Genomic DNA, 12863 nt, shown 5'->3' with positions numbered 1-12863 from the left:
CAAGGATAGCTAAATAGACTATTTCTGTTATAGTGACAAAGAGAGGTGATATTAAAACAAGCAAATGTCTGAAAAACAAAAGTCCTCTCCAACCTGACTCCACAGATCAAAACCACACACTGACATAATAAAAGTTCACAACAAGTGCCTGGAAATTGTAGGCTGTTTCTCATACCTTGGGAGCCTGCTCTCAGTGAAGCCAAATACCGATAATGATATCCACCATCACTTTCTATACATCAGCAGAGTCTTTGGACTTCTGAGCCAAAGAATGTTTGAAGATCAAGACATCAAACCCAGCATAAAAGTCATAATCTACCAACCAATGATCCCTGCCCTCCTGTACACTTCTGAGGCATAAACCACCTATAGCAGGTATCTCAGGGTGCTGCAGAGGTACCATCAACACTACCTTTGCAAAATCCTTCAAATGCATTTCCAGGAAAAGTGAAATTGCATAGTCTCCCAAAGCCAATATCCCTAATATAGAGGCCCTAATTATATTCAGTCACCAGACTTCTGAAAAAGATTATTCCAAGTTCTTTCACGACAAGGGGTTACCTTGTGGACAGGGGAAACAATTCAAGGATGTGTTCAAAACCTCCTTGAAGGAAGAGTATAACTCTTCCACCAACTTATGAGAATCCCTTTGCCCAGTCAAAATAGAAAAGGAGTATTCTGGCTGGCATGAAGAACCTCAAGTGCATTCATTAGGAGCACACATGAGCTCAGCACAATAGCAGAAGGAGCGTACCACCTGCATCACCAAGTACCTCCTGACCTACCTGTGGCAGATCCCACGCTGGTCTCATCAGCTACCTGAGAATCCCCAGAACTGAAGTTATAAAGTCATAGAGTTGTACAGCATGGAATCAGGCTCTTGGCCCACTATGTCTATGCCAACTATTGTACTTACCTATGCTAGTCCCAAGCCCCATTTACCCACACTTGGTCCATAGCCTTCTATGCCTTGGAGATTCAAGTGCTTGAGTGGAAATAAGTAAAGTAGAAGTAAGTCACCTTCGATTGACAAGGAATGCCCAAGAATAAAACTAGAGGTAAGGTCCGCAGGGTACAGAGATTCACAAGATTCCCTGCAGCAATTATTTTTCCCAGAGTGGCACAAATATCACTTTAAAAAATATCTACCTATATATTGGGTTTCCCATTTTCCTATCTTCAGTCCTGAAGAAGGGTCCTGACCCAAAACGTTGACCGCTTGCTTTTCTCCACAGATACTGCCTGGCCTGCTGAGTTCCTCCAGCATCATTGAGTTTTTCATCTGGATTCCAGCATCTGCAGTCCTTTGTTTTTCTCTCTCACTTCAAAATTAATTCTCTTAATTGAGATGGCAAGAGGATGAGTGGGGCCGATGGACATGAGACGTTTTCTGTTCTAATCCACAGAAGCCACACATAACCTTGTATCCAGAAAGTGAAGGTCAGATCTTGCTTTGGTAGATGATTAGTGAAAGTGGAGATACTGGCTTTCTAGATAAGTAGTGACGAGAGGCAATAAGGCATAGATCTATGATCTACAAGGTACTACATGAAAAGGTCAAAATAATAGTCAGTCAATCAATCAATCAACTGTGATTGGTCAGACTAACTAAGATGCCATCAATCATGTTTGCAGGCAGTGTTGCATTAACCTGTCACTGGCTGTGGGGTTCTTTCGTCTGAGTTTTTGGATCCGCAGAACTAAATGAAGGGCTGTACTTAAAAAAAACTTGCTAATCTATGATGTAGCACAGAAAATAACTCAGCTGATCAGCTGTGGCCACAAATCTCCAATGAAAGGCTTTTTTTTTACCCATGATCTCTTAATCCTGTGCACCTGAAGTTTAAGACCATTAAGAGGCTCAAATATCATTTAAATTTTTATAAAGACTTTCAGAATTGTTCTTTTACTTTTAATATTATGACATACTCCTTCAGCAATTTAAATTCACTTACACACACTTTCCTCTCCTCTCACCTGTGTTGTCCTTCTACCATGTGCTCTGAGATCTATGAATTAAAATGCTAATAAGCTGATGTGATTGAGTACTTTTAGCACATTAGCAGTTTGATGGATGTCGCTTCAGTTCTAATCCCTTTAGGCATAACTTGCATCAAATTAGGAATTTATCTCTATTACAAGCTAAATTTCCACAAGCTCACTAACAATTGCTCATTTTGATAAGCACATATTAATTTACAATTACTGGTTCATACTGATATGCCCAATGCCTTCCATCTCAAAGCAAACTGCAAGAAATTGGAATTGCCCAGACACCTGGTCACTCTATAACCTTGAGATAGATATAGCCTTTACAACAGATTATGAAATTTGTGATGGAGCTGCAAGGATAATTTGCATGCAATTATGAAGATATATGAAAAAGTCCTGCAATTAACTATAATTCTTTCTTTCAGCACAGCATCCTTTCTCTGTAGCAACTTTCCTTGCAAAAATTCCAACAAACATTCAGACATTATGCAAACATTCTAAAGCAATTGTGAAGAAGTGTTAACATGACTTAACAACAACGCAATGCATTCAATTTGGATCCATTTTCCAGTCTTATTTTTGGAAATGCCACACCATCATTCCTATCAGGGGCAGCCTATTCTGATTTGTTGTTTAAATCTATCTGCTTTCTTTAATTCTAGTATGGCCTTAAAAAGAAGGAAGAAAAGGAAGCCGAGGAAAAGGCTGCAATGGAAGCACCAATAGAAGGGAGCTTGACTCGCCCGAAGAAAGCAATTCCTGCCGGCTGTGGAGATGAGGAAGAAGAGGAAGAAGAAAGCATTCTCGATACTGTCCTTAAGTATCTTCCTGGGCCACTTCAAGACATGTTCAAGAAGTAGCTTAAGATAAGAATACTTTATTTTGTAAATTATTTTAAGTTACATTAATAGGATTTACATACGTTTTGAGCATATATTAAAATACATTTCTTTTTTCTCTGACTAGAGCAATTGCTTATACTCCTACTGCAATATAATTACAAAGATTTTTTGTGCCTCTCTATGATGTAAGCCATGGTGAGGGGGTTAACATGAGCATGAGGAGTCCGGGAGACCAGTGGACCTCATGTAAACTCCTAATTGTCTCTATTGTAGACTCCATATATGCTCATGTAATGCTGAAACTCTTAACCTCACAACTGGCCGTATTAAGTTGTGTTCATTGCTAAGCTTTTCTACCGTATTGCAGACTTTTATGAGGTTGCCTTTTTAAGTTGCCATACTGCTAAATGTGTTGTGATGTGTGACTTGGTTGTTGGTTGTTACAGGAGAACTTGGGGTGGCATGCAGCTAGGCACCCTGCGATGTATGTGTGCAAGATCTGACAATTTTCACAGTGATTTCTACTGAGATTTTTAAAAGTTTTATGCAGTTAATTGTTTAGTAGCAAATATCTTGCATGATTTGCTAAAATTGTGAAATTGTAAAATATTATATGTGGAGAAGCCTTTTGTTAAAAAATGGCAATTTGCGATATAAGTTGATAATCTTTATGTTGTAAGAATATCTATCATCATTGCTTTTTGGGTAAGGAATGAGGATCTCTCTGGTTTATGTATAAAGGTAGCAGTATCATTTTCTGTACGTCACAGAGAAAAATAAGTTTGCTTAAAAATAAAAAAAAGACTGCCAATGCACTAAATTCAATCCAATTAGACATTTAGCATTGAAAACCATCTAAGCTAATCATCAGTCCATGGAACACAAGGCCCACCAAAATGTTAACCAAACTCCTCCGCCTTTACACTATACAATGCTAAAACGAATAACGTATTGAATTACTCGCTAATCATTCCGAAATAATGAAGTGACCAAAGCTTTTTCTTGGAATTGGGGAGAGTCTTAACAATAATCACTTTTTTTCTAATCTTTAGCTATACTTAGTTCGAAATGTGAACCTTTTCATGTCTTTGGCTGTCGGAAACTATGTTGGGATGGAGGTTTGGATGGAAATGAATTTTGGCAAATTGAGGTACATTGCAAGTCAATCAACCAAATACTGATTATACAAAGTTATGAACTTGCATTTTTATTGATTCATGGGATCTGGCTATCACTGGCAAGGCCTGTTTGTACTGTCCATCCCTAATTGTCCTTGTGAAGGAGTTGGTGGTAATTAGCCATCATCATGAATGGATCCTGTTTGTGTGTTGAAGTTACTCCCATAGTCCCATTAGGGGAGGATGTTCCAGGATTTTGTTCCAGCGACAATGAATGTCCAAGTCATAATTTAGTATGACTGCCATCATGTTAAGGAAACTTCTTTCTTAGTCTGTTTAACGTTTTGTAGCCATTAACCTAATATTTTATACGTTTGTAATTTTTTGTAATTTCTTATTACTTTGGTTACTCTTTGTAACGGAAACTATTTCTATTGTAGATCCTCATGGTCTATAATCCTGCTTAGGTTTTCTGCAACATAATTAATATATGTAGGAACAAGACATTCTCAATAATTAACGACAAAGTTAGCAGATTTAGCAGAATATTGCCAAATGGAAACTCTAACATTCCTGGAATATATATTTATTGGAATTAGAATTTCACTCCAACAATGAATAAGTGGTTTATATAGATTTCCTTGTTACCAGTCATAAGGTAAGACTTCATTTAATAGCATAATTAGATGTTGCTTAACAATAAACTAAAACAGGTTAAATGATATTCTGCCAGAATTTTTTTTAAATGTATTTAAATCACTTTCACTTCAACAAATGAGTAACCTTGGATATACTTTCCCCTTCAGTTGCACACCAAGTATATTACCAGTAGTTTAGATCAACAAGTGAATCACTGAAGTGATTAATACCCCATTCTATAGAACTATTCAGTAGTAAACTATTTATTACTGATCTGTTCCAAGTGCTACCGCAGAGTGAAATTATTAGCAATTTGTCTTCAGATGTGGCACAGACTGACTTGTACTATAAATGTGGATTTTTTCTTTGATGGTAAACTTTGCTGCTTGCGTATAACACTGTTTCAGCTCTATTGAATTTCAGTAGACTAAAAATTGTGTTTCACCTGCATTTCATTTTACACCAAACCAAAGAGAGCTTTTCTCTATGGATACACTGATTTAACTGCTTTCCATGGCATAAAACTAGTTTAAAATTTAGAGAAAATTAGTTTAAAAATCTCAGGTATTGGTTCTTGGATTTCAAACCACTATGCAGGAGAGTTGCTTGTATTTGTGTTAAGCTTGCTGTTTCCCACCGCAGTCCTACTAAAACAAAACCAGGTCTCCATTCAGGAGAATCCTAAGTTAATGTTTAAAGTTAATTTAGGGATGTTAAGCTTCTTTGTTTAAACTCTTTTTCAATAGTTAAAGCCATATCAGTTAGACTGCAATACTAAAAGAAAATTGAAAGGAAATACCTTTTCCTAAAAAAAGAGTGTATTCAATAATTTATACTTAAAGCTACAGTAATGTCTGTTTGTCTATGTGTGAAATTAATCATGCCGTCAAAACATATGTCTAGTTTTCGATCAGTCTTTGTAACAGGGTATTTCGCTTGAGCTCACTTCTCATACTCATCAGTTATACAGCATAGCATTATCTTAACCATTTGGAAACGTGATCTGCTTTTTAATGTTGAAGTTCCAATGCACAACACAAAGGTACACACAGTGTATGTAATAACGAAGAATATTTATGAAAGCCATGCTTGTCTTCAGATGTTTGCGTCACTCAAGCTAATATTCACTAAGTTGTAGATGAAATGTGCGTACAGAGGTGTAATCTTTACTGACTGTGAATTTAAAGAAAAGGCGCCACAAGGTTAAAGGTAACTGAATGCGTTCAACCTTATTCTCAGGTGGCACGCCTTTGCTTTTTGATAGAATCAATAGGATTGTTATTTAAGAGTACTGAATTCAAAGTTATTTTATTGGCTTTAACAAAGCCATTAAGCATTCTTCGGTGCTTTGCTTCAAAGCAATGCAAACAAATCTTTTATGTCACCTGCTCCATTCAGGAAACTATGTTGAAAAGTAAAATCATATTTAAATTAAACTTTTCAACTTTTATTTCTAACAAGATATTTTCTTGAAATGAAGCTGAATATGATAAGGTTGAATATGTTCAGCAATGACACTTCTATATAGCAAGCCAGAAAGGTTAGCCTTTTGCAGCCCAGCAAAACTTAAAATTCTGCCGCTCTGATAAATGAGAATGTAAACTGTGTCCATCTGATAGAAGACTGTAATTCCACTGCATGTCATAAATGTGCAAATCACTGTAGTACTGTCACAAACTGGAGTCATAAATCTTTAAAATAAAATGGTTTATAAAAACTTCACTCTGCCTCCTCTTTGGAAGAACTTGACGGTTTCAACATCTAGGAGTTTTAGGGTTGGATGGGAGCACATAAACTCTTATATCTCTCCTGGAGTTCAGAATGCAAAGGGATCAAACAAAATCAGAGTGCTTACATTAAAATACTCTTTTCCTTCAATTCTATGATTTAGAAAAGAGTTTGCTGCTTATTCACTCAAATGGGAATATTTGGGAGCAAGCTCTGAACTGATCTTTTGGGAGGATCAAAAAGGATAAAGCTGTGAGTTAGTTTACATATAAGTATTTTGTTTAATTGATCATAACTATTTAAAATCAAAGCTGGATTAATAAAATTGCATGTAAATGAAGAACAGTCATGTAAGTTTATATATGGGGTGTCTTTCATCGCTATATCCCAAGCCTTGGAATTTGGGATGCTATAGGAAGCAAGGGAGGAGATTACTGGGGCTTTATTGGGTAGTTTTGCGTCTTCATTAGCCACAGGTAAGGTACCAGAAGACAGGAGGATAGCTAATGTTGTTCACTTATTCAAAAAGGGCTGTAGGAATAAATCAGGAAACAACAGGACGGTGAGCCTTACGTCAATAGTAGGGAAATGATTGGAAAAAAATTCCAAGTGGTGGGATTTGTGTTCACTTGGAAAGGTAGGGATTGATTAGGAGGAGTCAACATGGATTTATGCTGGGGATGTGCTGTACCACATCTGATTGTATTTTTTGAGGAGATAATTGTTTGGCTTCAATTCTAACATTGATGAAGGCAGGGCAGTAGACATGGTTTACGCGGACTTTAGCAAGGCTTTTGACAAAGTTCCGCACAGTAGGCTGGTCCAGAAGGTTAGGGCATGTGGCACCCATAATCTGTTGGCAAACAAGATCCAAAATTGGTTTGGTAATAGCAGATAGAGGATAGTGTCAGGGGGTGTTTCTCTGACTAGAAGTCTATAACCAATGGTATACCGCAAGGATAGGTGCTGGGACCTTTGTTTGTCATGTAGATCAATGACTTGGATAAAAATATAGGTGGATTGATTAGTAAACTTGCTGATGACACAAATTAGTGGAGTAGCAGATAGCGAAGAAGGTTGTGAAAGGATACAGAGGGACATACTGTAGGTCAGTTGGAAAGTTGAGCAGAACAGTGGTTGATGGAATTTAATCCAGACAAGTGTGAGATAATGCATTTTTGGACATCAAGTAGTCACAGGACATATACAGTAAATGGTAGGGATCTCACGAGTATTAATGTGCAGAAGGGCCTTGGGGTGCAAGTTCATTGCTCCCTGAAAGTGGTGACGGAGGAGGATAGTGTAGTGAAGAAGGCATTTGGCATGTTTGCTTAAATAAGCCTAGGCATCGAGTATAAGAGTTGGGAGGTTCTGTTGCACCTGTACAAAACAGTGGTCGGGCTGTACTTGGAGTATTGTGTACAGTTCTGCTCACCACACTCCAGAAAGGATGTGGTAGCATTAGAAAGACTGCACAACAGATTCACCAGGATATTGCCTCGACTGGAGGACTTTAATTTAAAAGAGAGATTGGATAAACTGGTTTTATTTTCACTAAAACATCGGAGGCTCAAGGTGACCCTACAGAGGTTTATAAAATCATTGGGAACATAGATATGGTAGAGTCTTTTTCCTGGGATGGGGGAGTGTAAAACTAGAGAGAATGGTTTTAAGGTGAGAGGGGAGAAATTTAAAGGAGATCTGAGGGGTAAGTTTTTCACACAGAGGCTGATTGTTATATGGAATGAACTGCCAGTGGAAGTGGTGAAGATTCAATTACAGGATTAAAAAAAACACTTGGACAGGTACTTGGATAGGAAAGGAATAGAGGAATACAGGCCTAATGCAGGCAAATGGTTTTAGTGTAGATAGGTGTCATGTTTGGCATGGACGAGGTGGGCCAAAGGACCCATTTCTGTGCTATCAGCTCGCTACAACCCTTAACCATGGATTATTTCCAAATTCATTCAAAAATTGTGAATTTAGGAACCATTATGTAAAACAGTGAAGCAGGTTAGATATTACTTTTTCCCTCCAGTGGTGGATCAGTGATGGAAGCAGATACCATGATTCACTGACAGATAATGGGACAACATGACATCCAGGAGATTCAACTCCTACATCCTCCAACGTCTGACTGGTAGTCATCACTGGAGTGGCTCATTATAGTCTGACATGGCTCAGGTAGGGCCAGGCACCTTAGTTTATTCTTAATTGGATTTTCTTCCTGCTGTTAAAGTTTCTCAAGTGCATATAGAGTTGTAATGGTGACACACGGATTGATGTTGGTGTTGCATGCTCTTTAATCTCTTTATGTAGGCACATCTGTGTCCAGTGGACCACTGCACAATTTTCCATCACTTGCTAAGAGCACACAGGAGTGCCAATCATGTTAAAGCATTGAATCTGTCATATAAAACAAAAACCCACAGAAATAATAACTCCAAACAATTGACTTTAATTACATGAGATTAAATAAGGATGGCAGTGCAGGTGGTTTGTCACAAATACATGCAGAGTTTTTCTGGTGAACAATCCCAGGCAACTACACCAGAAGTAAGAGATTATTTCTCAAGGAAGGTCAGCCTAGAGTTGTCAGCCCAGAGTTCTTGTGCTGGAGCATGAGATACATTGATTACATGGTATCCAGGAAGGAGAGTGTTACACTCTGATGTAGGAAGCAGTCAACACCCCATAGGTTATTTAGTATCTGTCTTGTGAGGTGGAGTGGCCAATGAATGGTGACTGGGCCTCAGATGGCAGATCCCATGTCCCTATCCCAGGATTTCTCTGACAGTCTTTGAATTTATTACCTCAAAGACCTTTGAGCTGTTCTTAAGTGTTTTTTTAGCTCAAGGTGTTTGAGCTTCATTTTTGAATGCAGTGCAAAGTCCACTAACAGAAAGGCAGGACAAGTGCACAAAGCTTCCAGCCTCTCACCTCAAATTGATTTCCAATTTGGAATGCTTGGGTAGGGAAGTAAATGCACTGATCTGTATACTGTAGCCAGCTGTTGGTTCTCTGTAGCACATCTGACTGTATGATCTACTGTAGTGTGAAAGGTCATGGCTGTCACGTGACACCATTGAGCAATGGTTGAAAGCGACACCACTGTCAATCAAGGTCTGGCCCCACCCACTCATTAGTACACACTCTTGACCATTGGTTCCTGTACACACCTTTTGTACCTGGCCATGACCTATTGGACCTTTTGAATTACTTGAACTGGCTCCACCCAGCTCTCTAGCATTATAAAGAATGCCACATGTGTGTGGTTCTCTCTCTTTTGATTGCTGCAGAAGTCGAAACCACGCCAAAGGGACCATTGGTAAGAGTGTGCACTTCCACAGGGGATTAGGAGCATCCTAAGTAGATTCCCGGTAGCGTAGAGCCGATGCTTGTCCAGAGTCAGGGTGTTCAGGCATCATATTGTGTTTTCCCTGATTATTTGTAACCAGTTCGCTCTGTGTGTGTGTGTGTGTGTGTGTGTGTGTGTGCACTTCACCCCGTTACGATTTCCCCCACGTTTTGCGATCACCTGTGTGCGTGTGTGCATCCATTCCCATTCATTCTGTTCCCGCGTTTGTCTTTGTGATTAAATCATTTTTCAAAAACTCCAAAGACTGTGTCCAGAGTCCTCTACCTTTGAGACCCAGAAGAACCTTTTCTCACAACATCTACCCAATGTAGTTGGGCAGAGTTGACATAGGTTCATGAAAAACCAATTGTGTTTGATAAATCTGTTGGAGTTTTTTTGAGGTTGGAAGTACCAGGAGAGACAAATAGAGCCAGTGAGAGTAATTTATTTGAAATTTCAAAAACTCTTTGCTAAGGTGCCACATAAGGACTCGTTACACAAATCAAGGACTAGAGATTGGATATAATACACTAACGAGGACTGAGGATTAGTTAACAAAGAAAATAGAGTTATTTTCAGTTTGGCAACTTTAACAGGTACAATGAAACAAAGATCATTCCTTAGGCCTCAGCTGTTTACAATCAATGAGAACAATTTAGTTGAGGGGATTATGTATTGTAATATAAGCAAATTTGCTGGAAATACCAAGCTGGCAGGAAGAAAAACTGTAAGGTAACATTGGAAAGGTAAGTGACTGGACAAACGTGGAAAAACAGGAAGTTATCTTAGTATTTAAGGGGATCTGAATGTCTTTGTACACATATATGTAATGGAAATAAACATACAGGTACAGTAAGCAATTAGTAAAAAAAAACAAATGATGTGGTAGCTTTTAATTACAGAAAGGTTGGAGGATAGGAATAATGAAGGACTGTGTTTATTTTTTGTCTCCTTACCTAAGGAAGAATATTTTGCCTCAGAGGGGTGCAACGAAGACTCACTGGTCTAATTCCTGAAAAAGGGAAATTGTCTTATGAGGAGAGACTTATGAGATTTGTCCTATAGAAGTGACTTCATCAAAACATATATACAGCTAAACTGGGTACCTCTGAAAAGTGAATGAGGATTTGAACAGTGAGACTAACCTGAGCCCGTTTAACTCAGTTCGGAGTTTACATAAAATTTACCTTGAGACCATATTAGCAAGACAGAGGCAACTAACCAAAGTTAATGCTGATTTTCTTGGTTTATTGCTAAACCTCTGATCTTTGTTTTAAGATTGACTAGCATCGATACAAGCTGGTCAGCAATATTTAAAACTAAGGTCAGAGGCCAAGGGATCCGGGGAGGCTTGGCCATGTGGATTCAGATTTGGCTTGCCTGTAGAAAGCAGAGGGTTGTGGTGGAGGGAGTGCATTCAGATTGGAGGGCTGTGACTAGTGGTGTCCCACAGGGATCGGTTCTGGGACCTCTACTTTTCGTGATATTTATTAATGACTTAGATGAGGGGGTGGAAGGGTGGGTTAGTAAGTTTGCAGATGACACAAAGATTGGTGGTGTTATGGATAGTGTGGAGGGCTGTCGAAGCTTACAGGGGGATATTGATAGGATGCAGAGCTGGGCTGACAAGTGGCAGATGGAGTTCAATCTGGAGAAGTGTGAGGTGGTACACTTTGGAAGGACTAACTCCAAGGCGGAGTACGAGGTTAATGGCAGGATTCTGAGGAGTGTGGAGGAGCAGAAGGATCTGGGGGTTCATATCCACAGATCACTGAAAGTTGCCTCACAGGTGGATAGGGTAGTTAAGAAAGCTTATGGGATGTTAGCTTTCATAAGTCGTGGGATCGAGTTTAAGAGCTGCGAAGTAATGATGCAGCTTTACAATACTCTGATTAGACCACACTTAGAGTACTGTGTCCAGTTCTGGTCGCCTCATTATAGGAAGGATGTGGAAGCGTTGGAAAAGGTGCAGAGGAGATTTACCAGGATGCTGCCTGCATTAGAGAGTATGGATTATGAGGAGAGACTAAAGGAGCTAGGGCTTTACTCATTGGAGAGAAGGAGGATGAGAGGAGACATGATAGAGGTATACAAAATATTAAGAGGAATAGATAGAGTAGACAGCCAGCGCCTCTTTCCCAGGGCACCAATGCTCAATACAAGAGGGCATGGCTTTAAGGTAATGGGTGGGAAGTTCAAGGGAGATGTCAGAGGGAGGTTTTTCACCCAGAGAGTGGCTGGTGCATGGAATGCGCTGCCTGGGGTGGTGGTGGAGGCTGATACGTTGGTTAAGTTCAGGAGATTGTTAAATAAGCATATGGAGGAATTTAAGATAGAGGGATATGTGGGAGGAAAGGGTTAGATAGTCTTAGGTGTGGTTTGAAGGGCGGAACAACATGGTGGGCCAAAAGGCCTGTATTGTGCTGTATTGTTCTATGGTTCTATGGTTAAATCTGTAGAGATGCTTTGTCTTTCCAGCTGAACAAGTCAAACCACAGCTGGTAGCATGTAGCAGTGACAGATGTAGAACCACGGAAGGGTGCGAGTGATTTTCATCTGTTGGTGGATGAGGCAGAGAGGAGCAGAAAGGTTATCTGCCTACACGGACATGGAAACAATACTGAAAGATGTTTAATAACCCCGCATGAGGGATCAAGGTCACAATGAAACAATTTTAAAACTCATTCCCTGAAAATGTGCCATTAGCCTCAGTTACTACGCAATTCAGATACCACTATCATTATCATAACCTACCAATCAGTGACCTCTATTAACCAGCATTGAAAACTAATTTTCATATCACCCCATCTCACTCTCACATGATTACCACTACTCCAAGCTTCACACCAATATCACACAAGTTGCCAGATATTTAGTCAGCAAAACACACCATGAAATGCATATTAATTCACTCCCCTCTCTCGGAGTATAAGGTGGAAAACTGTTGTCCTTAGTGAGGTCGGAGACTAACTGGTGACAAGTTTGGCTTCAACTGTTCATCCCCTGAGGTGAAAGTACTGGGAACAGCTGTTACAGAGGGCTATGGTCGATGAAAGCTAAACATAAGTTCATGCCTAATTGTCCTTCTCACATCCCACCTTCTGCTTTTTGAACAGCAGAGCATCTGTGTCACAATGCCAGAGACCTAGGCTCAATCCTGACCTCAGGTGCTGTCTGTGGGGAGTT

The 12863-nt window shown here is 39.4% G+C and overlaps 1 protein-coding gene across 8 annotated transcripts in view; it reads left to right on the top strand.

Annotated features, from left to right (window-relative positions):
* LOC127569918 (complexin-2) overlaps window positions 1-6313 on the top strand; it is a 198083-nt gene extending 191770 nt beyond the window's left edge. For all 8 annotated transcript variants that reach the window (XM_052014982.1, XM_052014981.1, XM_052014979.1 and 5 more), the window contains one exon: window positions 2655-6313. In XM_052014982.1, the coding sequence (XP_051870942.1) occupies window positions 2655-2852 (198 nt within the window). In that variant the 3' untranslated portion in view covers window positions 2853-6313. The remainder of the gene's footprint in view (window positions 1-2654) is intronic.
* The last annotated feature ends 6550 nt before the right edge of the window (window positions 6314-12863 follow it).

The sequence above is a fragment of the Pristis pectinata genome, chromosome 4, assembly GCF_009764475.1.
Source record: "Pristis pectinata isolate sPriPec2 chromosome 4, sPriPec2.1.pri, whole genome shotgun sequence".
In the NCBI taxonomy this organism is placed as follows: Eukaryota; Metazoa; Chordata; class Chondrichthyes; order Rhinopristiformes; family Pristidae; genus Pristis; species Pristis pectinata.
Note: the sequence above shows the minus strand (reverse complement) of the source record. Positions and strands in the feature narration are given on the sequence as shown.